The sequence below is a fragment of the Larus michahellis genome, chromosome Z, assembly GCF_964199755.1.
Source record: "Larus michahellis chromosome Z, bLarMic1.1, whole genome shotgun sequence".
Lineage (NCBI taxonomy): Eukaryota > Metazoa > Chordata > Aves > Charadriiformes > Laridae > Larus > Larus michahellis.
The window spans coordinates 65,733,564-65,758,469 of NC_133930.1; the positions used below are offsets into that span (position 1 = coordinate 65,733,564).

Sequence of the window (24,906 nt, forward strand, 5' to 3'; positions counted from 1 at the left end):
GGAACTAAGAGGCAATATGAATTATTTTACAAATGCTTATGATACACCTAGCCCTACTATTTCTTAAAATCTCTTTCATTACATTGTTTTCTTTCTAACCTGAGGAAACCACAACATAGAAGGTAGAGGTTTGTTGCAATAATTGTGCATAGCACTAGATTTAAATAACCAAAAGGAATGGATTTGCTATCAATATTGTTACACTGTCATCTGTGCTGGTCACAGCTGCCTGGCTAGCATAATTAGGGACACCTAGTTGCTCCTTCCCATACACTAATATTTTGATCAACCACTTAGCTTTTGCTGACAACTGCCTCTTACAAACATGCAGGGTGGTTAATTTGGGATGTCCCTTAGGTCTGTCTTGACCTGCAAGAAATTGGTGTTCAAATCACTACACCTTGAGTGTAAGTGATGTATGTGAGTAAAATATTTTTAAAAGTCTTTTTTTTGTTGTTGTTTTGAACAACTAAGAGTCAACTAGAACATCTTATTTTGTCTCAGATTTAAAAAAAGAAAATAAATTACACACAGATGCTTCCATCTTAGTCACTGCAAGAAACACATCCGGAGGCAGAAAACTTCCTTGTATATTTTCAGGGTTAACAAGATGACCGGATCTGCACTTGTTATAGTTAAGATTAAATAACATGCAAGGACTACTTGCAACAAAGGAGTCTCACCGAACCCCTTCCTGAAGCAGGGCTACAACAAAGGTTGCTGCATTTCGCTGTTCTAAGGAGTCTGAAATGCATTTCTTTTTATGAGACTCTTCCCTAGACATGCATGTCATAAGAAGGGCTAGCATCCCAGGGGATGCATATAACTTAGACTTTAGCCTTAAGCTCTTTCACAGCCACTTTCCATTTCCCTGATGCCTTTTCCTCTTCATTCACTCACAGATGCCAGACAGTGACATGAAGACCTTTATATTTTGTTCATTCTCCAGAAATAGCCCTAGGGCAGAGTTCTGTGGATTTTTACCTAACCTCTCTTAATTGCTGCTGGGAAGATGGGCTTGCAATTTGATTGCCTTTGTAACCAAAGAGATGGCTGAGAATCACAAAAGTTTACAGCCTGAGAGAAAAGCTGAGTAGGGAAAAACTGTTTCTGCTGGATATTTCCAAACAAAGTTTTCTCCCTATCAACACATGCACACATGGAAAACTATGTAAATGAAACCTATTTTATGACAAGAAAATTAATGTTACGCTAATTTGAAAATGAAAATTGCCTGAAATGATAAGCTAAATTGGACATAATTTGAGCAGCCTAAACAAAGAAAAACTTAAAAGGCATACTGATTTGTTTCCACCAGCTCTCCCAGTGGTTGAGTAAAATAATCAGATTGCAACTGTAGCCTTGATAAAGCTGCTACATCACCCCATGTACCTCTGCACTGCCCTGCTGTGCCACGAAGTTAATTTATTTCAAGCCCTCCACTTCTTCCTGTGTGGGAAGCTACCACACATAAAAACAGGTCAATTAGGAGGAAAAAAAGAATAAAAATCTGGTGCCTTCAATGACAAAACATTGGTTTGACCTCACTGGTCAAACAGAGTTGTTGGTGGGCATATCCCAGGATTTTAACCCTTTCCCTTTGATAATCTACTTCTTAGCCTACTTCTCCAAGTGCAAAATAAACTGTTTATGTTTCTTCTCCTGCCACTGACACACAATTTCTGAACTGTAGATTGAACTTTCAATGGAATTTGATAAGTGGGAAATCTTCAAAGATTCTACACTTTCTCTTATAATCAAGGAGAAAAGAAATAAAGAAGGAGACCCCATTCCTTTAATAAAAAACAAGATAACAGTCTAAGCTCTGTTCTTGGTACAAGAAAGCGAATTCACACAAATGAAGTGTTCTGAACACCACCCCCCTGCCAAAACAGCGCTGAGACTTTGGTAGATAAGTGAGAATCCAACCATGAAATCTTTTAACAATGCTGGCTGCTTGGCACGGTTCCTCGAGCCCTGGCTGGGTGTTGTGTCTCTTAAACAGCTGGTTCATCCCAGGAACTACTGGCAAACTGACAACGCATTTGTAATATAGTTCTTGTACCCATATGGCAGTGCACTTAGCATTATTAGTACTCCAACACACGTCTAGATATTTTATAAATAAGGTATTGCTTTTTATGGAGAAAATGATGAAACTTGTTTTTCCTTGACACAATTTCTGGATTTGCAAACCTTAAAGTTTCCAGCAGAGCCTGAGAAATTTCCTATGGTTCAACTCTCTTACAATCACTTGTATTTCGCTGTCCTGCTCTCTTGAGCAGATAGATCTCTGATTTATGCTCCTTGATCACAAGAACCTAAATAAGAACAAAGTTAAAGGAAGTTCGTTTTGTTGGAGTTCTTTCTTGCAACTTCAGTGGTAGGCCACAGTATCCTTTATTAGGAACTGTGTGGATGAAGAAACAAAAAACAACATATAAACTAGAAAATATTTCCTAAATCAGGTCAATGTCAAAAGAAAACAAGTGAAAAAGAATTTTTCTTTTCTGATGATTGCAAAGAAAGGGGATACAAGAAAATAATTTTGGATTGACTCAGCACAACACAAACCTCTTATAATAATCTTGTATTTAACTCATTCACTATCTTCCTTCTATCCTTAAAGGTATGTTAATTGTGAGCTGGCAATACTATTTCCAAGTGAAGATGGAAGATGTTTCTTTTTTACCCATTTGCAGAAAACTGGGAGAAAACACTGTTTTGGAGCTCTCTGCCCTGAAATTGACTGAATGTCAGCATATGTTACCTACTTCCTTAATTATCCCAGTTTTTCTACAAATGCTCTTTCTATTTAAAGTCTTAAAGGAAACACACTGTGAAAATTCTAGATTGGTCATTGTTCAATGTGATCTACTTTCTAGATAGGCATCACTAATATAAAAAGCAGAAGGAAGTTACTGAGAAATTACAACCTGGCCTGAAGAGGTTACGGGTTTAATGGGAATGGTGGCAACATGAAAATTGGTGAGGAAACCCTTTCTGGGACACTCACTTGATATGGACAGTCTTGCCCTGTGCTGATAGCAAAACTGTTCAAGCATCCACATATATGTATAAAACACTGTCCTTTTTTTTCTTCCCCAGGTTGTCCAGTTCTCAACATCATTCACAATGTACCTCACGTCCATCAAAACTGCTCGAGCGTGTTCTAAATTCTTTTGCACCTTTTTTTGTCCTTCTTCTCTCCATTACTTATGTGTTATACTATAGGGCAACACACCCCACATATGTCATAGAATCATAGAAAGTGCCTCAAAAGATCGTTTGGTCCAAACTTTTGTGGGAAAGGGAGCCTACATGAGATTATCTAGCACCATGTCCAATTGAATCTTGAAAACCAACAGCAATGAGTACTCTACCATGTCCCCATGGAGGTTGTTCTAGTGACTGGTTGTTCTCATCATAAAAAAAAATCTTTCTTATGTCAAGATGAAACCTTACAAAGTCTGTATTTACATGTATGCTAAATTCCATGTTGCCTTGTCAATATGACAAGAAACTTTCCATTTGGGTGGAGGTTTTGTTGTTGCTGTTTTTTTAATTTATTATTATTTAAATACCTCAAACCTTTTTCTGTCTTTATGGGCTATACAGCCGTACGTGTCTATTTCTTGGGATTCAAGTGATTCATAAGTGCTATCACTTTCAGTGCAGAGTAAATAGGAAACCTTAAAATATGAGTAACTGACAAACTATAAAAGTGAAGGGCACTGATTTGATCTCAGGTCAGGAGAAAAACTTTGTCATTTGCTTTCCTCCCTGCAGCTTTATTTTGATAGCAAGAATCAGCATAATTCTCTACATTCCTAATACACTACCACTGAGAAAAACACACAGCTCCTTCTGGAAATGTATTGAGATAGCTCTTATGTACATGCGACAGAGGGGACTGCTGCTCTGGGGCGAGGCTGTGTAATGCTGCAAACACATGAAAGGGGTGACATTTGTAAGCATGTTTTTGGAACCTTTTCCCCTTTCCTCCCTCCTCCATTTTTCTGAATTCCTTGTACTGGGCTGAAGCAGCTCTAACTTCACATAAATATAAGAGCTCTGGGATCTCCTCTTCTTAACATGGACATTTAACCTCCATCCTCATTGTATCCAAGCAGCTACTACTGCCTGGATTATCTTTTAAAGAGGGAAGGAGCTTGTACCTTTTCCCACAGATGTGGAAATGAAGCACAGAGCAAGGAAGGGCTACTCTGAAGAGCACTGATGAAATGAATCCAGAACCCAAGAGCACAGTTTCACAGGATCCATGGTCTGTGCTTATGACTGGGGTATTGCAAAACTGCCTCCCTCTCCAGCCCCCTTCCACCACCATGTTGCTTTCCTTGAGCTGGAGCCAAGTGCTCCTGTGGGTATGCTCAGATAATTCAGCTCATGGATTGATCTGGAAATACGGAAACTTTGATGGACAAGATGAGGACATGTTCTTACTGACTTTCGCAAGCACCACTGAAATGGATCTTTTCCCATCTATTTGAAAGCTTTGGTAGAAGTGAACATGAACCCTAATTATGTCCTCAAAGCAGAATAATATTCCATGACCAGTTTTAAATATCACAGATTCCAAGATACATTCTCACTAGTGGACACAACTCATCCAAATCAATGGGAATGCATATTGTCATGTTAGCATGATCACATGGCAATGTAAGCTTAGCATAGACAGCTAATTTCTCAGTGAAATTCCCTTTAATAAATAAAGATTTAAAATATCAATCTCAGTATGACCATGTAGAACAAATAGGAAAAAGTATATACTGTAGCTGGACCTTTCCCCCACCCTGTCTCCTGCAAGCTCTCCCACGATTAGCCTTGCTCTGCAGGTGCGGAACAGAAGCACAGGTTGCATCTGTGCTGTATTTCAGATACTGCCCTGAATTCACACTCCTGTTGCACGTGTAACTTCTGGAGACATATCTACATTTAGGCGTGGGCTTGGGCATGGCAGGAAGAAAAAACCTTGAGCCCCACGCTAATGTTTTATGCAGGTCTAAGCACATCTTTGCTGTGGTGGATGGCTGAAAAGCAACGTGACTGGCATGGCTTGTCCTGCATATCTGACCACTAGCCATCACAGTGCAGGCTAGTTGTCCCCGCGTCCCTCCTGAAAGGACTTTGGCACCACCTATGACAGTGACAATTTGATCTGCTTGGACACTCTGGAGCAAAAAAAGATGAACAGAGCCAGGTCAGGCACAGTGCCAGGGTTTCAATTTTCTTTGTGGCTTGACCAATGGCTACTATACCAATAGCTGGGTGCAGTTGTGGCTGGAGGAATTGCTTGCTTACAGTAACGGAGAGTCTGTGGAATTGAAGCCATGTTGTCTATGCCTCAGCTGCTGCCCTAAACATTTGACAGTCCCACTTTCTTGCTAGAACCCAATGCATGGGTTGAAGACATCTTGCAGCTATGTTATTGTGAAATACCCTTTTAACCATATATATAGACATATAAGGCCAAAAAAAGGTGAAAGTCTGCACAAGATTGTGCAATGCATTAGAAAACATCACCTCTCAAAGGCCACCAGCCTAAGCCAGCTGCACCCTCTCCATCAGGGAGCAGCAGGGGCCACTGCTCCCGCGGTGACAGGGAGCTGGGAGGTAGGACAGGGGCCTCACCAGCCAAAGTCACAGCCCAGATAGTGAGGAGGTAAGGCAGTGTTGAGGCAGGTCCGAGGTGAAGCCAGGAAGCCAGTTTGCAGCTCAGGGTCAGGACAAAGCCAGTCGCTGACAAGCAGATCCCATGGTGATGGGCAGAGGCCAGAAAGCCCCAGGACAGGGTCTGGCTTGCCACATCCTTGTCCAAGCTGAGGCATGGCTGTGGCTGAGTCACGGAGGAGGGACCAGCCCAGGGCTGAGCTCCAGTCAATGCCTGGGGGTGGGGGTGAGGGATGGAGGCTCCAGACAAGGCTAGTCATGTCCATTAAGGATCATTGATGCCTTCAGGTACCTTGACGCTCTTGAGGTAGTGGGTGCACAATCTTGGTCTGTAATATCAAGAGAAAGTTCGTGTCCTTGCACTGGAGTATATCCCTGCATTCCCTCTGGGATGTGCCAGGGCCAAACCTTACGAGGAAGATCTCTGTGAAGTTTCACTAGGGTCAATGGAGATCATGGTCTCTGATGGGTGTCTGGACAATTTCAAACTCAAAGCTGTGGACTTCTGTTCAGCATTTTATTGTGCCAGTGAACTCTATGCAACGACAGTTATGGCCACAAAGACCTCTTAGTTAAGTGTATGGGGTACTTCCTCAGCAGAGCCTTCTTACCCAAGGCGCTTCTTGAGCTGCTGCAGCTCCAGCTTCAGCAGGTTCTGCATACTGTGCAGCTGGCTGGAGCCTATTTTGTCTATATATTTGATCTTTATACTAAATTAACTTTCCAAGAAAAAGGTTTGCACTATGAGTAACAGTCATCAGGAGGTAGAATATCTCAAGGGATGCTTCACACCTCTGGGTCACTAGATCAAAACAAGCTCAGTCCAGGTCAGGTGTGATGGAATCCTATTTGACAGTTCTTTGGTAGGCTCTGCCAGCTTGACAATGAACAAACAGCTCCAGGGACTGACCTACCATACCGTCTGTAGGATAGCTTCTTGAGGTCAAGGCTGTAAAAGCACAGTGTCAAAGCAGGGGAAGAAAGGCTGTACTGCTGTTCTCTTGATGGTGTTTGTTCTCCAGGTAGATGTAAGGTTTCATCCTCCTGCTTAAAAAAAGATTTTTACCTTTCAGATATACTAATTTTCCTTTTGAGTTGCTTTTGTTTGAGTTTATATATTCCCCTCAAAGGTGAACGGATTGCTGACTTTTTGATACAAGTTTTGTAGTTTCCAAACCTGGTTTCCTTGTACAAGTAGCAATTTGAACTTGCATGCAGTGAAGCCAATGGCATCGTCAGCTCTTGAACCTTGCCAGACAACTTTATAGTATTAATCTGTTCACACCATCCAAAGATACTTTTCATTCAACAAAATTACCTGAACAACCAATTCTTAAAGAGCAAATTATTTACAGTTAATATGATTCACAGTAAGCAAAAGAGTGTAGTTGTGGAAACCAAAAAATAAATTATGGCATTCTTGAGATCAATGGCATTTCTCTTCTCTTCTCTCCTTTAAATACGTGCTAAGGCATTTAAAGCTTAGTGACAGGGTTTATTCCTAGTTGGTTTGGTCATTCAGAAAATACTGCATTCCTGAAAACAAATGATATTTCACGATCATAATAAGTCATCTACATTTCTAAAGCCTCTTAAGGGAAATTACAGTTTAAAAATATGAGATAAAATCACTTGCAATTTTGCAAGATGAGTGCATCTCAAGTGAGATAAGTATGTTAGTCCTGTACACAGGAAAGGAGAAATGAAAAGATTGTAAAATCACAAACAATGGAACATGGATAAGTGGCCAGCCTAGAAGCTGAAGCCACTTCTTTGCATTGAGATTCAAGAAAGGTGTTAAAGAATGAAAATGGTTATGCATACTCATAAATATTATTATTGCTATTACTCCTTTATTGAGTAAAGATAGTTACAGTTTTTTCCCTATTTTGTTGCCTGTGCTTTTATTTTCCCCTGCAATTAGAAATAGCCAACTGTGAGACTCCACTGCATGGTGACCCTTGAGGGGAAGCTGGAATGGGGGAGGATTTGGGACTTTACATGGACTGGGCTCTACTCTATTTGCCTTCACTTGGGGCAGGCAGGCAGGCAGGGGGCAGGCAGGAGGCAGGCAGGCCCGGTGCAGGGGGCAAGCAGGCCACAGAAGGCAGGGGGGCAGACTGGAAGCAGGCAGGGGGCAGGTAGGCACTGGGCAGGTAGGATACAGGGGCGGGCAGGGGCAGGAGGCAGGAAGGGGGCAGGCAGGAAAGGAGCCAGCACACAGGCAGGCAGGAGGCAGGCAGGGGGCAGACAGGTGGCAGGGAGCTGGAAGGCAGGGGGCTGGCAGGGGGCAGGCAAGAGGCAGGAAAGGAGCCAGCAGGCAGGCAGGCAGGGGGCAGACAGGCAACAGGGGCCAGGAAAGGAACCGGCAGGCAGGGGGCAGGCAGGCAGGGGGCAGGCAAGAGGCAGGAGGCAGGAAAGGAGACAGCAGGCAGGCAGACAGGGGTGGGCAGGGGGCGGGCAGGAAAGGAACCAGCAGGCAGGGGGCAGGCAGGCAAGGAGCCAGCAGGCAGGCAGGCAGGAGGCAGGCAGGGGGCAGACAGGCGTCAGGGGCCAGGAAAGGAGGCAGCAGGCGGGGGGCAGTGAGGGGGCGGGCAGGCGGCAGGAAGCCGAAAGGCGGGGGGGGGCGGCAGGGGGCCGCAGGAGGGGGCGGTGCCCGGCGGAGGGGCGTGGCCCCGCTCCCACCAATCGGCAGCGGCAGCGGAGGGGCGGGTCGGGGGCGGGTCGCGGCCGCCATTGCCGCGTGCCCCCCGCCGCGCCCCGCCGCCACCCGTGGCGGCCGCCGGCGATGCTGGGGTTGTGCCGCGCTGCCGCCGCGCTTCTGCCGCTGCGTGCTGGGTTCCCGGCGGCCGCCATGTCTACCCTGCTGGTCAGCCAGCCGCGCTACGCCTGGCTGCGGGAGCTGGGCCTGCAGGAGGAGAACCCGGGCGTCTACAACGGGCGCTGGGGCGGCCGCGGACAGGTGCGGGCGGCGGCGCGGCCTGTGGGTGGGAGCCGGGCCCTGAGGGGCGGGAGCGGCGGCCCTGAGGCCTTGCCGTTGGGTAGAAGGCACCCGCTGCTCATCCCCTTGCTGCTGCTCATCCCCTTCCTCCTGCTCTAGGTGGTGACGACCTACTGCCCCGCCAACAACGAGCCCATAGCCAGCGTCCGGCAGGTAAGCGCCCCTCGGCCCGGCCCGGCCGCGGGACCTCGGGCGGGCGGGGGCCTAGCGGCGCCGCGGGACGAGAGGAGGCCTCCGGCCGCCGTGGCCGGAGTGAGGGGTGTACGTTGGGCCTTGGACTGGGAGCCGTGCCTCCGCTCGGCCGGGTTGGCGGAGGGCACGAAGCCGGCGGGGCGGGTGGGGACAGGGGCCCAGGGGGTGTTGAGTCCGGAGGTGGTTGGCGGGGCCTCTCACAGCTCGGGCCGTCTGCTGGAAATAAGCCCGTGGCTCTGTCTGGGAAGAAAACCAGGCTGTTCGCCCTCTTCCCTCCTCTTCCCCCCAGCAAGCATTGTTGGGAAGAGCCAGGGCCCCTCCTGCCCGCCGTCGTTTGTTTGCAGCGGGAGCTGCCGAGCAGGGGTGGATTGCGGGTGTTCAGTGGCGGGGGGCGGAGGGGGGGGGGGCACGAAGGAGAGCAGAGAGCAAAGTGGCATTCACGTGGTAAATTTGTGGGAGTCTTTAGTGTGAGAATAGTGGTACGGCGCTAACCTGCTCCGTTTGTATTAGGATTCGGTTAGCCCATGATGTCCAGTGAGGCTGGTGGAACAGGGCAGTCCTCACGGCCTTTGTTTAATGTTGTTAATAGCAGTGGTATTGAACGTAGAAGAAGATAACATGAGTATATGGTGAATGCCTGCCTCATAACTATTCTTTATGGACCATCCTTTGTTATCTGAAGGAAAACTTCTGCTGACGGTTTGTTGGGTGTTTTGGTTTTTTCTTTGTTTGTTTTTGGTTTTGTTTTTTTTTTTTTTTTTAGCCAGCACATATGCTTTTCCTTGACAGAAACTTCAAGCAGCTCAACATGCCCTATAGGGACCAAACTATATACAGGATATAAACCTCCTGTAGAAGTGGTGTTCTGTAGTGCAGTACTATCCACTAGAAATGTCTTGAGTTGGATGCAGAAGCTTTCCTGTGGTGTTTGTTTTGGAGGTTTGTTTTTCCTAACTTTTTCTTTGACATGCTTCTTCATGTAGGCTAGTTTGGAGGATTATGAAGAAACAGTAAAGAAGGCTAAAGAGGCATGGAAGGTCTGGGCTGATGTAAGTTAACAGAGACTTATCTTTTATAATATATCTCTGGCAGGTGAACACCATTAAATTGCCCTGTCAGGCGGGGGTGTAAAAAACATGTTCATATTGTGTATGCTGCATTAAAGCAAAAATCTGCAATGAGAACCTCAAGAAACAAACCCAGACAACGTTTGCACGTTACAACTGAGGTACAAAGATGAGGACATTGACTTGTGGAAAATGTTTGTTTTAAAAAGCCTGGCAAATTTACCCAGGTTTGTGCCTGTAAGCCATTGCCAACAGGTCTGCTGAAGTTCAGAAACCTTGTAGCAAGCAAATTATCCCTGTGGGTGTGTTTAGCTTCGTGTTGCCACATGCTTTCCACTGCAAGAACTCTGTAGAATATCTGGATACCTAACTTGTGGTGGTATCTTGTTCTCAAGGGGTGAGGAAGGCTGCTGTTTTTGAGTGTGTCCTGATATTTCACAAAACACAAAGCTATGTTATTCCAAAATTTTGGTGTTACATTGCTGTGTCAGACACTAGCTATTTTTCCTTAGCAAGCTGTAGTTCTTGGTGTCCCTGTACAAGCTATGGACAGGCTGCGTCCATTCTTTTGCTGGCCATGGCAGGCTTGTTTTTTATAGCTGCTTGCCACTTCTTTGATGCAAACTGAAACCTGAATTTTGTAAGGTACTGGGCATTCTGTATGTTATCCAGCAAATTAGTTTGCTTTGCCTGAAGAGAACAAAGTTTAGGACAAACAAAACAGCTTCCTCAGGATATGTTAGTACGTGTCCTTCTCTTACAATTTGTGAGTATAATGTTAGTGCATGCGTGACGGCTCCTAATGTGTTTGGAAATAATTTGAAAGCAGCCTAACAGATAACAAAGAATCAACAGATCAAATGCTTTAAAGGCTTATCTCAAAGCTCTTAGGTTTTAGTTTGGGAATTTTGGGTTATTTTAATGAAAGATTTTACCTTTTGCCTGGAAGAGATAAGCTTGCATGGTTTATGTATTCGCCACTTCTGTCTTTCCAACTACCTGTTCATCAGCAGGTTCTAATCCTGTAAATATGTGCGTGTGTATGGTTTATTATTTATCCTGGCTATTCATTTCTACCTAACATACTGATACCACATTAAAAAAAAAAATCTTATGAATATTGGTATATGGGTTTAATTTTTCAATGACTGAGGCTTCTATGGATTTCAACATCTGCTAACAAAATAAATGTCAGCAGCCATGGTCATCATACTGAAACAAAAAGTTTGAAAATGTGATATTAAATACGCTTCAAATGCTCAGAAACCAGTAAGTGTGGTTTTATTAAAAAATGCTTGTTTCTTGAGGTGCAGCTGGTTGTTTGGTCACACTGTGTGTGGTGTAGCTGAACAGAAGCAGCACAACTAATAATCTGAATGTTTCTGGCAATATTCAGTGGAACTGAGGTTTTGAACAGTCATAAATATGTGCAATGTTATCAGTCTCTGTGAGGCACAAAACTGTTGTAAAGCAGTGTGCATGATAAAAATGAATGAGTCTTGGGAAGATAGGGGGAAAGGCACAGCAATCACTGATTTCTTGCTGCAGGAATAGAGAACTAGCAGTATATATGCAGAAGAAGTCACAGATGTTCAATCTCAAATAGATTTTTCTATTTGCTTTTGTTTTTACTAGATCCCTGCACCTAAGCGTGGAGAAATAGTGCGACAGATTGGCGATGCCCTGAGACAAAAAATCAAAGTTCTAGGAAGCTTGGTAAGGTGTTTTAAGGAGTTTAAATTTGCAGGGGAGGGTGGATGTGTGAGGGGGCGTGTCAAAACTGTTTTTCTCAGTTTTTAGCATACCACTCTGCAATACTAATCTTAATGATAGTTAAAATGCTGATAGTTCTGTTAGCTTGCCTAAAGAAATTTTAATTTCAAAAAAGGAAAAGAAAAATATAAAGATTGCATTCTGTCAATGTACACTGAAAATGATAATCTGTAATAAGAAAAGAAAGTGTAATTCCTTCTGAGCCTGTACTTTGGCCAGGAGGAGTGTTACGTCTGTTGCCCTGCTGTTTTCCACTTGCCTGTCAGATAGGGCACTGTCTGATACTAAAAGTGTCCTGAAAAAGACCTTCCTCTAATACTGAGCTTTTAACCTTGAGGTCTTTCTGGTGATCCACAGGGTTTTCCAAACTGACATGTAGAGGTATAAGGCTTCAGAAGGTGAGATGGTCTTAATGAGATCTTCTTGCAGTGCTGTGCAGGACATAGAGGTTGAAGGACCACTCCTTTAAAACGCTAGTTGCTAGGGAAGAAAAGGAGACAGGTGGGGAACTTGTCTCTCTCTTTTTACAGGGCTTGCCTATATGTGCTGCTATTCAGAAACAGCTGTCAGTGAATAACTCCATGTGTAGTCAAGCCCATATTGTTAACGTACAAAACTTTGTTCCGCTGTTTCCCTTGATGTTGTCTCCTCAGCAGAGTTTCTGTAGTGGAATTAGAGTGCTAATGTACTTTTATATTCAAAAATGGTACAGCTTCCCTGGTGAGTGTGGACAGACAGACGTTTGCTGTGTGTTCCTTGGACAACACTTGTTGCTTATTGCTAGAGCATTTTTTCTAGTTTTCCCAAGCAGATAAGAAGTCTGTTCAGCTCTTCCAGGATATGGGGTTGACTTCAGGGTGAAAGCTGTGCAGTGGGTATACAGGTTTTAGGACTTTTCCTGGCTTTAGATATGTGAAAGGGAATGGTATGGCAACTCAGATTTTAATATGCTGTTGGAAATTTCCAGCCTTGCCTCACAATGTTCTTTTCAAGTGTCCAGATGTATCGCTACTGTACTTACAGACTCAATGCTGTGTTTCTTAGTAAATATGTCTCATGCCCCTCCCATTTCTGATCACAGATAGGGACTATTCTTTCTGTCTTGAAATGACCACAGACATCATAGAAATACCTAGAAATACATTTAGTCGCCTTTTTTATAACCTTTGCTTGAGGAATAAAATCTTGTGGCAATCCTTTGAACCTGATTCCTCACTTACCAGCTTTTTGAAAGTACAGTCATCAATCTAAAGTGGTAGGTGATATCTGCATGAAAGTCACACCTAAATATCAGAGCGTGACTGGAAAATTAAGTGGGGGTAAATGGGTGACTTCTTAGTTCCTAAGCTACTGAATTTTCTCACTTTTGAAGGAAAATGTCTTCAAACACCGCCTTATTCTCATTGCTAATTTATATGTCTGCCATGTATTTCTAACGTGCTTTTAACAGAAATACATATCTTTGCATTGACTTCAGCTAAAAAAAAAAAAAGATCCTAAACATGCCAGGTTAATAAAATACTAAAGATGTGTAGACATTTTCAGCAGTGTCTGAAAAAGGAATCTCTCAGACTCACTTTGAGATGTCATAAAATGAGCAGTTTCCTTATGTAAATGACTCTTTTCTTTTCCTGGAGCAGAGTAGTCCCTCTGTTCCAGTTTATTCCATGCCTGGTCCACAATGTATGCAAACGTCCTGATGGAAATTCAGTGCTTCATTGATCTAAACCTATGAACCTCATTACTGTTGGATATTCCTTTCAGTAGATTATTTTTCATTTCCTCAGTTCATTAATTTCCTCTTCTAATTTCCTCCTATTGTATGGGAATGTGACTCCTGCCTAGTTGTCTATTGTGTTCTTTCTTTAAGCTGTGAATAACTCAGGAAGAAGTGAATCTCTCCTAATTAAAAAAAAGTTTATTAAATCTTACTTGGTGTACGGATATACCTGACATTTGTGGGAGACAAAATGTATTGGGGACACAGGGGATTTTTTTTTAAACATAAATTTGTCTTGCTCTTAATTTTTTCAGGTCTCTCTGGAAATGGGAAAGATTTTTGTCGAGGGTGTTGGGGAAGTGCAGGAGTATGTTGATGTCTGTGACTATGCTGTTGGTTTGTCCCGAATGATTGGTGGACCTATTTTGCCTTCAGAAAGTAAGTATGTGTGTGTTTTGGGTTTTGGTTGGTTTTGTTTTGTACAAATGAAGAGGTGGAGATCTATCTTAAATAGACAGTGATGTAGTGCAGCAAAATCTCTGTACAGTGGGTTATTTAGGGAGCATGTTGTCTAGGAATAGATGTGCTGGTAGGCAGTAGCGCCACCTAATGAAGTATCTAGCCTGTGGCATATAGAAAGAGGCAGGCAACGGATTTTCTCTCCACTCTTTGAAGCATTAGATCCTCTTTGATTTTTTTTTTTCTTTTTTTTTGTTAATGCAGGTGTTAGAGGAGAGTATGTAAAAAGTTCAGCAGTGTACTTAGAAATGAGAGACCTTTTTGTCAGTTACTGATTAGCAACCAATCACCATTCTGTTAACTGAATAGTTAAAATAGTAAAACTTCATGTTGTCGTGTTATTAGGTTTTTCCACAAGTTAGCTAACCTTGGAGTGATGCTAGGTCCCCTGCTCACATGGTTTCCTTTTGAAAGTAAAAAAAAAAACAAACCAAACAACATTAAATGGATGCAATTGCATTACATTGTATCTTTGCCTTCAGGACCTGGCCATGCCCTTATAGAGCAGTGGAATCCTGTTGGGTTAGTAGGAATCATCACGGCCTTTAACTTCCCTGTAGCGGTTTACGGGTGGAACAGCGCAATTGCAATGATCTGTGGAAACGCTTGCCTCTGGTAAGACATAGCTCTCCAACGTGCTAACAGTGTTTTAAAGTTAGAGAGCTATTATCACAGGCATAAAATTGTTATCAGATATCTTGAGTTTCTGTACATTTGATTCTGTCTCATGTAGGCTTAATTTTTATTTAATTTTAGGTTCATTTGTAGTCAAAGAGCTTTGTTTTATGTTGCGGTAACCTATTCTATGAAATATTGAGATTCAGACCTGTCCAGGACTTAGCCAAATGGGCTGTTAGTAAAGAACCCTGGTTGAGGTCTTGCAGCAGCGGTAGCAAACAGTTAATATTTTCAGAATTTGTACAGCTAAAATTAAGAATCAAAATAAGTAGCTTTACATCCTCTCCTTGCTCCTGCTTCGCTTTCATCTGCCTGCTTCACTCTAATGTCTGGCATATCTCTTGTCCACGTGGATTTCAGTAGAAGCTCTGAAGGCTTAGCTGTGGAAAGAAATGCTTGAGTTCCTGTCTTAACACGCACCCAAAAACCAGCCTAAGCAAACTGTGCTGAATTTGAGATACCATACAAATGGCATATTTGAATTATTTCTTATTCTCAAAGACTTGAAAAGAAAATAATGTATTCTTTTTACAAAAAAATATTTCTTTTTCCTTTTAGGAAGGGTGCTCCTACAACATCCCTCATTAGTGTTGCTGTTACAAAGTGAGTTCTGGTTTATTTGCTTTCTGTTTTGCTTTTTAAACAACTTCTTTTCTTTTTGAGGTAGTGTTTAGTGGTCAGAACAACTGCTTTCCCCTTGTTACCTAAGAAGTAGCAGTATATAAATGATGTTAACTATACTGTTAGCCATTTTTTTTCTGGGACCAGGGCTGTGCTGCTGCTGAAGTCAGGCTAGCTTTGTGGTTTGCTTCTTTGTAGAAGATGAATAACTCACGAAATTCATTTTCTCTCAATCATGTATTCATGTTTCAGAATCATCCCTTCTTTTGGGAGTCTTAGCCCAACATCAGCACCCAGTTTCTTGGCAAATTCTTCTGGCTAGCTGGATGCCTTCACACAGTCTTATCCAAACCTAGTAACACCTTAGCATGTGTTTCCTGGGTTCAAAACTCGTTCTTGATGAAAAGCAGAACTCCTCCAAAGAATAAATGTCACAGTGATACTTGTTCTAGGTTTATTGTTACTTTACTTGCTATATTAGCATTTTAAATACTTATCTGTTGTGTGCTATGAGTAACCTTTATTTTTAAACACTAAATATAAATAGGCCACTTTAGAATAACTAATTAGTAAGTCTTGTATCTTTAATATTAACTTGTGAGAACAACGGCCCAAAACTACTTACTACGAGTATTTTACGTAACTACATGAAGTTATATAAATGTCTCTTTCTAATGGTGAAAGACTCTATGGCCAAGGTTTTTACACACTTGTCTGAGCTAGTTGTGTGAATGTGTAATGAATATATTTTAAAGTCTAGTCTTCTGTGTGAGCTGTGATTGTAACACCAAAGTCCTTCATGAGAGAAGTATGTTATGTATTGTACAAACTACAAGTCAATTAACTGCAAGACTGCTGCTTTTTAAAAATCTGCAGCTTCTTCATGTGCATGGTCAGATAGTTTCAATTGGTCATTCTCTATTGTATGCACACGTCAGAAATCTCTGAAATTTTTACATCTTTGATTCTAGGATAATTGCCAAAGTCTTGGAGGATAACAAAGTGCCTGGAGCAATCTGTTCTCTGGTTTGTGGTGGAGCAGACATTGGGTAGGTAACATTTCTTGTGTTATGTGAAGATGTATAGAGGATAAAGAATATTCTTTGAGGTGGTACTTGTAAAGTTATTCTGATCTTCAGGAGTTCCCAATACAGGCATGTACCTGTTGCCATCATTTTTATCAACCAATCTGAAACTCTGGCCCTGCTGTAAGCATAATACCTATTTCTACTTGCTGTTGTGAGATCAGCTACTAACAAATAACTTATCAGATATTTAATGAAGAAGCTTGACTAAGTTTATATTCTACTTCTGCATATGCTTACACCCAAAGAATGCAGCTAATAGTAAATTCCACTCATCATGTTCTTAAGAATTTTCAATTTCTAGCCCATTGGCCTTTTGGACCACTTGTGGAGGAGAATACTTCCCCATTTTCCATGCTTACATAGAAATCTGCACTTGCTCATACATGTGTACTATAGATGCTTGGAAAATGTGGAGATCAAATTGTTTTGTTTGATTATTACAACGTGGAAATTCCCAGTACAAATGTATATTCAGATGTGTCTTTTGAGCATTTCAAGAGAAGACAAAACAGAAGGCAGGCATAAAGAAAAGTGATAGGTATGCATATTTTCTAAGGGAACATAATAATTGGAGCTGATCTCACTACATACTTAAGATTAAATTTCAAAATTGGTATGGTTGGTGCTCTTATGGTCTGAAAAGGGGGAGGCAAACAGCCTGGTTCCTCATTTCTGGCTAAGAAGAAGCTTTCCTGCTCAGTCACTTACCAGATGTTTTCAAAGAAGTGGCTCTGACTTTCAAAGATCTCCCTGTTTGAAGTTGATTTATGTGAAAAGTGCAAGCAGCTTTTCCAGCTGTCTACTCTTCCGTTGAACATGGTGGTATGTCTCCCGTTGTGCAGGACAGCAATGGCAAGAGATGAGAGAATGGACCTGTTGTCCTTCACTGGCAGCACAAAAGTGGGCAAGCAGGTAGCGCTTATGGTTCAGGAGAGATTTGGTGAGTGTGTGGGGTCTCCTCCACTTCATTCCTTTCCATGGTTGTGAAAGGCAGGGGAGCTCTGTAGGATTGTAAAATAACAGCTTGTTTCACTTACCTCTTGTGCTAGCTTTTTTTTTTTTTTTTTCAACTTAGTTGAAATAGGATGTTGAAACTGCTCAGAGCTAGATACTGCATTTTTCAGTTAGTTCTGCTGCTACACAGCAATTTTTTTTAGGGTATCCACAAATCCATGTCCCTACAGTTAATTCAGGGAGCTGGGGGAGGGCCGTCCATTAGTATAATTGTGTGGAGATTGTCGAGATGAACAGCCAGGGGCTATGGTCTCTTGGCAATGTATTCCATGGAGAAATGCCCCTTTGTGTTTTACTCCTTATAAATAAAGAAAAAAGTTACAATTTTTGAGGTGCTGTTTTTGTTGCAAATACTGAAAAGTGTACAGGCATGAGTCCATGCACAGCTGCTGGGTTTTAACTCTTCAGTTTTAAACAGAAAACCTTTTGAACAGGTCATTTAATACATTTGAAGTTCATAGGAGCATAAAAAAGAAAAAATCAGAACAGATTGCAAATGTTCACCCAGAAGTAGATAGCAATTTATTTTTTTCTCTCAGATTTGAGATAAAACAGTTGCCAGAGAAATAAATAAGCCTGGTTAAATTTTTTGTGTGCATTTTGATCTCTGTAGCACCTCCTTCTCTTCTTAGTCTGCATCATACTATTTATGCTGCAACTTTTTCTGTTTTCATCTTTTCCTTTCCAGTGCTAGTTTTGCCTAATTTTTTTCAGCTTCCTTCTGCTGTAACTGCTCTCCAGGTATCTTCACAATATGTGGTAGATGTCGTATTCAGTGTAATTTTCTGCTTTGACTGGAGTGATTAGCTGACTGTGATGCCTAAAACCTTTTGTATATCCAGAAGAATATGTTTAATGAAACTTAGCTTTAGTTAGAGGTAACCTCACTGAATGAGGTGCAGTGAATTCGTGTGCGTGTAACATAACTTGTTTTGTGTGTTTTCATTAGGTCGAAGTCTGCTGGAACTGGGAGGAAACAATGCCATTATTGGTAATATGCACTGTAGAAATTTAATCCCATAGATAATATTTGGAAGTTGGTATACAAGTGTTTGTTGCAAATTGTCTGTTTTTTTCTTTTTTTTCCATGGTGGGGGTTTAAAAAGTACGTAGTGAATGTTGATTTTTTTTCTGTCTTCAGTATTGTGGAAAGGTTAGTGTTTTAAGGTTAAAAAATGAAAGTTCAAGTTCTTACATGTATTCACCATTGAAGTGAAGAAGGGAATGAGAGAAGCAGTAAGCTTCAGTAGTGTGATGTGAAAAATGCTAAATGAATTTGATTTTAGGATAGTTCTAATCTCGTGAACACCACATTTTTAGTATTTTAGAATAAAAGTACCTATATATAAAGTCTAAGACACTTATGATACTTGAAAGCAAAGCATGCAGGTATGTATTTCAGTAGTGCATTTTACAGGTTTAAGTAGCTTCAGGTATGACCTAGTTCCCAGGTAGACATAAATACTGTGAAGCTGAGCAATATGGCAGAAAGAAAATATAAGCTAGATAAATACCTAAATTGCCGTCCCATTGTGTTATAGCCTTCTGTTGCACCTTTCTTATGTTATGAACAAATGTAATTGGCTATCTAGAATATTAAGCTCTTCTGAAAGTCACATTTGAGCAGGTCATTCTTTTTTCCTGGGCTACTTTGCAACCAGTAGCATAAACTTTCTTTATACTTAAAAAATGGTTTCTTTTTTCATATGAAAGTCCTGCTTTTTCTGGAGTTGGCTTTGGGTGATAGCATAAACATTTTTTGGTTAAACTTTGTCCCAGATTTAATAATAATTTTGGATACTTAGAGAATTCTGTGGGACTGGTTAAGCTGAGTGATATTTTGGGGATCCTTCAAGGCTTATACAGACTAGCATTGATTTAAACATCCCAGTATCTTCGAGCCAGATGAATTTGTTCAGCTTCTTTATATTTTATGTTATTGAGTACCTGTGTGTTTTCGCTATGTTTTTGCATGCCATCTGGATACACTTTACTATTGTTTCTTTATGCTGCTAGATGTCTCAGTGAGACAAGGAGAAGGTGACAAAATGTCAAGAAATTGCATGTAGTTTCTTGAATTGAAATGAAGCTGAAGTTCTTTGCAAGCTGTATTGCAAAAGGCTCTCTTCAGTTGTTCAGACCTACATGTATGTCCAATTGTGTGTGTCTAATTCCAGGTGTAAAAGTAATAGGAGTTTTGAGGTGTTTCTGTGTATCTTAGTGCACTATGCTAGTGCGACTGTTCCTAGTGCTTCTTAACCAACTTGTCTTGCAAACTGCCTGTTTACTTCAGTAACATGCTGATGTTTTAATTTTTATTAAGTATTTGAAGATGCAGATCTGAACCTAGTCATCCCATCTGCTCTATTTGCTGCTGTGGGAACAGCGGGTCAGAGGTGCACGACTGCCAGGAGACTGGTGAGTAAATGTGTGTTGTTTGCTTTGGGTAGCTCTGAATTTAAACTGACTCCAAATTAGCTCAGAAAATGCCTGACAATTCCAAATATTATGCAAATAATCTTTGAAACACATTTTTCTTTGTCAAAAATCAGTATGACGGGAAAATAAGACGATAGTTTGTCATTTCACTGTAATTTCAGTTCTAAGGAGTTTCTTTGTATGTGTTTCTGAATGTACCCGCTGCTAAAACTCAGGAAAATAAAACCTTAACCATAGTTTTATTTTTCTCTGTTTTCATTGCCAGACCTTCTTTGCTTGTGCCTACTACAAATTGTGATGCAGGGTTTAGATTTCAGCAAAGCAAGGTGGTGTGTGTTGCTTTTTAACCAATCATTTTCAACAAGTTTAAAGGTGTTATAATGTCAGCCTGTGTCTGTGTAGTCTATTCAGAGTTGGGTTGATTGGGTAAATATTTGTCAAAGTTGATGTGGGTTAACTTTGGGTGTTTAGGAAGGGTGTATAGCAATGAAAATCACTTGGGTATTTGTCCTAAAACACTTAACTGAAGAGTTTACAGAACACACCGATACCGTTGATCTGAGATGGGGTAAAATTAAAACAGGCTTTTGTTTCTTTGCTTCTTTTAAGTCTTCATGGTGAAGATTTTAAATCTTGATTTCATGGTGTTGGTGCTGTTTTGAGGCCTTGCCTCATGTGTTTATTTTTAACTTTGGGATTTGCTGAATATGGGCAATGCTATCTTCACACTTTATTCATCCCCCTTTGAAGTGCAGTAGTACTTCAGGTATGGGTACATAGGCTGAGCTCTCATACAACCTTCTTACCACATTTTATTTAGTTCCTCCATGAAAGCATCCACGATGAGGTGGTGACAAAGCTTGCTAAGGCCTATGCCCAGGTCCGCATCGGTGATCCGTGGGATTGTAAGTAGCTATTTCCAACTCATGGGTTTAGGAGACAAGTTTCTGTTTGTTTCTTTCTGTTTAAATTCCAAAAAGATTATAGATCAAACCTATCTAGCTGTAGCAGTTTACCAGGGAATGACAGCTGGTGACAGCTGGTTTCGTTTAGAATACAAACGCTGAAGGGGGGATGAAGAACCCAGCTAATACTGCTCATCTTGGACAGATTAAATAATTACTCCCAAAATGTCATCATAAGAATATTTGCAAACACATACAGTTTTGCTGAAAGTATGTCTTTGGATCTTTTATTTTCAGCTGACACTCTGTATGGGCCTCTTCATACCAAAGAAGCAGTGAAAATGTTCCTTGATGCAGTAGAACAAGCAAAACAACAGGGTGGCTCTGTGGTCTACGGTGGAAAGGTAACTTACTTTTATTCTCCCTGCTACATTTAGTGCTCTAGCAAAAAAAATACAGTAATGTGGTGGCGTAGGCCAAGATTGTACCTCAGTTTGTTCTGTCAGCCATTACAGTACGTTAAGTTAGTCAGTCTGAGAATGTTTGAATTGCAACCCAAGATGGATCTACTTGGAAGCTACCTTCTCTAAGAAACGGCTAAGAGCTTTTGGCTGTTCCTTGTACTACTCTCTAGTTGCAAGTGATGGTGAAAATACAAGCAGCCATGTAAATGGTGAATATCAAACACATAACAAAGAAAAATTGCTGCTCTTTCCCTGGATTCACACTATCAAACATCATAAAGATTCAAGAGAGCCACTTGCACATCTTCGTCATACGGGATGTTTAATTCTTATGATGTTCTGGGAATTCTTGTCTTTCACTGGCACTTTCTTTATTCCTAATACCTTTAAAGTTGTAATCAGTTTACTAATCAGCTTACAGGTACAAGAAAGGAAGTGGGTTTTGTTAGCTGCTAAACTTTGAGATTTCGTTACCTGTTAGAAGACTAAGTTATGCTTCTGTATTTTAAATACTTAAATAAATGAAATTTAAGTTACCTACTCAGATGACCTGACCTTCTGTTTCTGGTTGCTGGGCACAACTATAGTAATCAGACTATGAAGGATTCCCTTCCTACACTAGTACTAAGCATGATACAGGTTTGAAATTACTCAGTTGTTTCTTCTTTTATGTGTTCTGAAGGTTATAAATCGCCCTGGAAACTATGTTGAACCAACCATTGTGACTGGCCTTCCTCATAATGCACCCATTGTCCACACTGAGACATTTGCCCCCATACTGTATGTGCTGAAATTTAAGGTAAAATAACAGTGGGGAATTAGTCAGGTGTCAAGGATGATAACAAAAGAGTCAGGAGAGAGATTTGAGAAGTATGTCATGTTCATGTAATAGTCCCGGCACTTCAAGAAGTGGTAACTGTTGTTCTGCACTGTGGGATATCCAATGTAATAGCTTACCGCACTGCGTAGCTACATTTATGCATTTTCTGTGAAGAGCACTGGAGTTAAGATGAGAGTCTGTACAGGAATAGATTTTTATTGTTCACATCAACCTGCTCAAAAGCAGGTTGTGTGTTTTGTGCAGTGGTGGAGGTATCCTATTCCTAACTTGGTGCAGATGTATTTGACAAGTGGCATTCGTTTAGATTCACATTATGGCTGTGGTACGGTTTTTTTTCTCACAGTGCTTCTTTGTAACTGCTTTGCTTTGAATGTTCATGCTCCTTTTAGGAGGAAGAGGAGGTTTTCGCATGGAATAATGAAGTAAAACAAGGTCTTTCCAGCAGTATCTTTACCAAGGATTTGGGAAGGATTTTCCGCTGGCTTGGGTATGATTTAAATTGTTTTTGTACCTTCCTGAAGCATAGGTTCATGTCTTTTGTAAACCTATGCACAATGCTAGTTGAGCATTTTATAGCCCTCATATTAGGGAAGGAGCCTTTCCTGATCCTGAGTAGCAATTGCGTCTTATCTTTGTTTGTAGGCCAAAGGGATCTGACTGTGGCATTGTGAATGTCAACATCCCAACCAGTGGGGCTGAGATTGGAGGTGCTTTTGGTATGTTACTTATGCTTTTCTCTTTATCCTTTAAATGATTAAATCCTCTAGCATCGTATATTATTGATATTATGACTTGATATTATTCCTCAGGCTTCATTTCTTTTAAAGCACATTTTTGTACTCTTGTCTCAACAAAACAAAATAGTTTTAAAACAAAATCCTCTGGTGCCAGCATGATGAAACTTTAAACTCCAGGCAGATGGTTTTTGGATCAAGCATGAGGAGAGAGCTAGCTGTGTGAGATGTATGTGGTGGTGTTCTAGTAATTTATTTCAGATACAGAACAAGGGCAAAGCAACAGTTTTTCCCATGAATTTTCATAACATGTCTCTCGTCCTGGAGTTAGTCCAGATTCCTGTGCTCAAAAAAAATTTCAAGTTTTCATTTATAAACTTTTTCCTACAGGTGGTGAAAAGCACACTGGTGGGGGAAGAGAATCTGGAAGTGATTCATGGAAACTTTATATGAGACGGTCTACTTGGTGAGACAGACTTTTTAAATTCCAAATAAATGTAAATTACAGATAAACTTGTAAAAGTTCAAAATGTATAAATCCTTGACTACAGGAGGTTATCTTTGCTAAATGTGAGATAACCATGTATGAGTGTAACTGCCTTTTCTTCATGCAAGAATTTACGTCTGTGTTACTAGTAGAAGATGATTTGAAGGGTCTAGATAAAGATCTTTCTTTACTCGCTGTTCCTCAAAAGGAAAGAAAAAAATCTGGTTTTCCCCTCTTGCCTGATTTTAAACTTGTCTAAAAATTAAATTACTGAAACTTGTCAGGAAAAACATGAAGTGGCAACCACAGTGAGGGGTTTTGCCACCTCTATTGCCAGTGGTGGGTGATTTAGCTACACGTTGGGTATCCATCCATAAATCTCTTGACAGTCTGTAGTGGTTGACCATTCCCACTTTCTGCTGGCTTCCCTTAGACTTTACATGTGCTAACTTTGGTTTCCATGCAAAGGCTTATGAACACGAGAAACCCCACCTTGATTTTTCTGGATGGGCATTCTCCTAGTAAGAGATTAAATAGAGAATAGTACTTTACCTTCTCTTTGATCTATCAAGGAAGAGATAACGGTGAATGTGGCCTTTCCCCATACATAGTTACTATATTGAAAACTGGAGTAAAGTCAGTTCATAACTATGAATAGGCAAACTGCTTACAGAAGTCTTTTATATACATGTGACAGAAATCAGAAGTGTTGTATATAGGAAGTGGACCGCATAATCTGTCTCAGAGATCAAGTCCGGTCTCTAAATACTTGTTTCTCTTCCAGCACAATCAATTACAGCAAGGATTTACCTTTGGCTCAAGGAATCAAGTTTCAGTAACAGCCCTATGAACGGCCGTACCATGAACTCTCCTAGCATTTCGGAATGAAGCACCTTCTAAGCCTCATGGGGAAGAAAATTAATTAGCTGAAATTTATCTGCAGCAAGGATACTAATTCTGTCAAAAAATCAGCTACTCTAACATTGCTTCACTTTCAATGTATGAAATTACTGCTTCAGTCTTCAAATGAGAAGTATGTGGTCTTTGACAAGAAGGGAGGATGTCGGAAACTAACAAACTCGGATTCAGGCAGCCTGGACAATCTTCTGTTGCCTTATCACTATATTTCAGTATCAACACTGTCCGTATCTCCTGCCTCCTCACCATTTGCTGATATTACCAGCTAATGGTCTATGCTTCAAACTACACGCTGAATTTCCTACAGATACCTGGTGCTGGGGAGGGGGGACAGTACAGGGCTATTTTTCAATGCATAAATAAAGGTACATTTTGTGAGATATGTTGGCTTTCTAGGGTGTTTTGTTCGTTGTTTTGGAGCAGGAACATTCAGTTGACTGTCCATTTTCACACATTGGGCTTCTAGCTGGGAGAACTATCACTGGGCTAAACCAGCTCCTTTAGTTTTTCTGCCTCTCCTTCAGAAACGAGACTTTCACCCCAATCGTTGGAAGACAAGGGGTAAGACCAAGGGATACTGCAGTCTCTTGAAACCTCCTTTAAACACTAAAAGGAGTCACAGCTAATTCAGGTTGTCACAGCCCTTGTGACACCCTACAACCAAGCCAGCTGAAGAACTGGAGATGCAGCCAGGAGGGAATTTCCCTCTCCCAGAGGGAATTTGCTGGGGAAAGGCAAATTGTTTACATGTGTC

General features: G+C 41.3%; 1 protein-coding gene across 1 annotated transcript; it reads left to right on the plus strand.

The window, feature by feature from the left end:
* The first annotated feature begins 8,390 nt into the window (after positions 1-8,390).
* Positions 8,391-24,532, plus strand: ALDH7A1 (aldehyde dehydrogenase 7 family member A1). The gene is made up of 18 exons (XM_074569642.1): positions 8,391-8,653; positions 8,792-8,845; positions 9,868-9,933; positions 11,587-11,667; positions 13,759-13,882; positions 14,446-14,578; positions 15,200-15,244; positions 16,234-16,311; positions 17,193-17,290; positions 18,314-18,355; positions 19,688-19,782; positions 20,624-20,708; positions 21,006-21,112; positions 21,855-21,971; positions 22,403-22,500; positions 22,656-22,729; positions 23,138-23,213; positions 24,019-24,532. Exons 1-18 carry the CDS (start codon positions 8,480-8,482, stop codon positions 24,071-24,073), a joined length of 1,602 nt encoding a protein of 533 aa, XP_074425743.1. The 5' UTR covers positions 8,391-8,479; the 3' UTR covers positions 24,074-24,532.
* Positions 24,533-24,906: the final 374 nt, after the last annotated feature.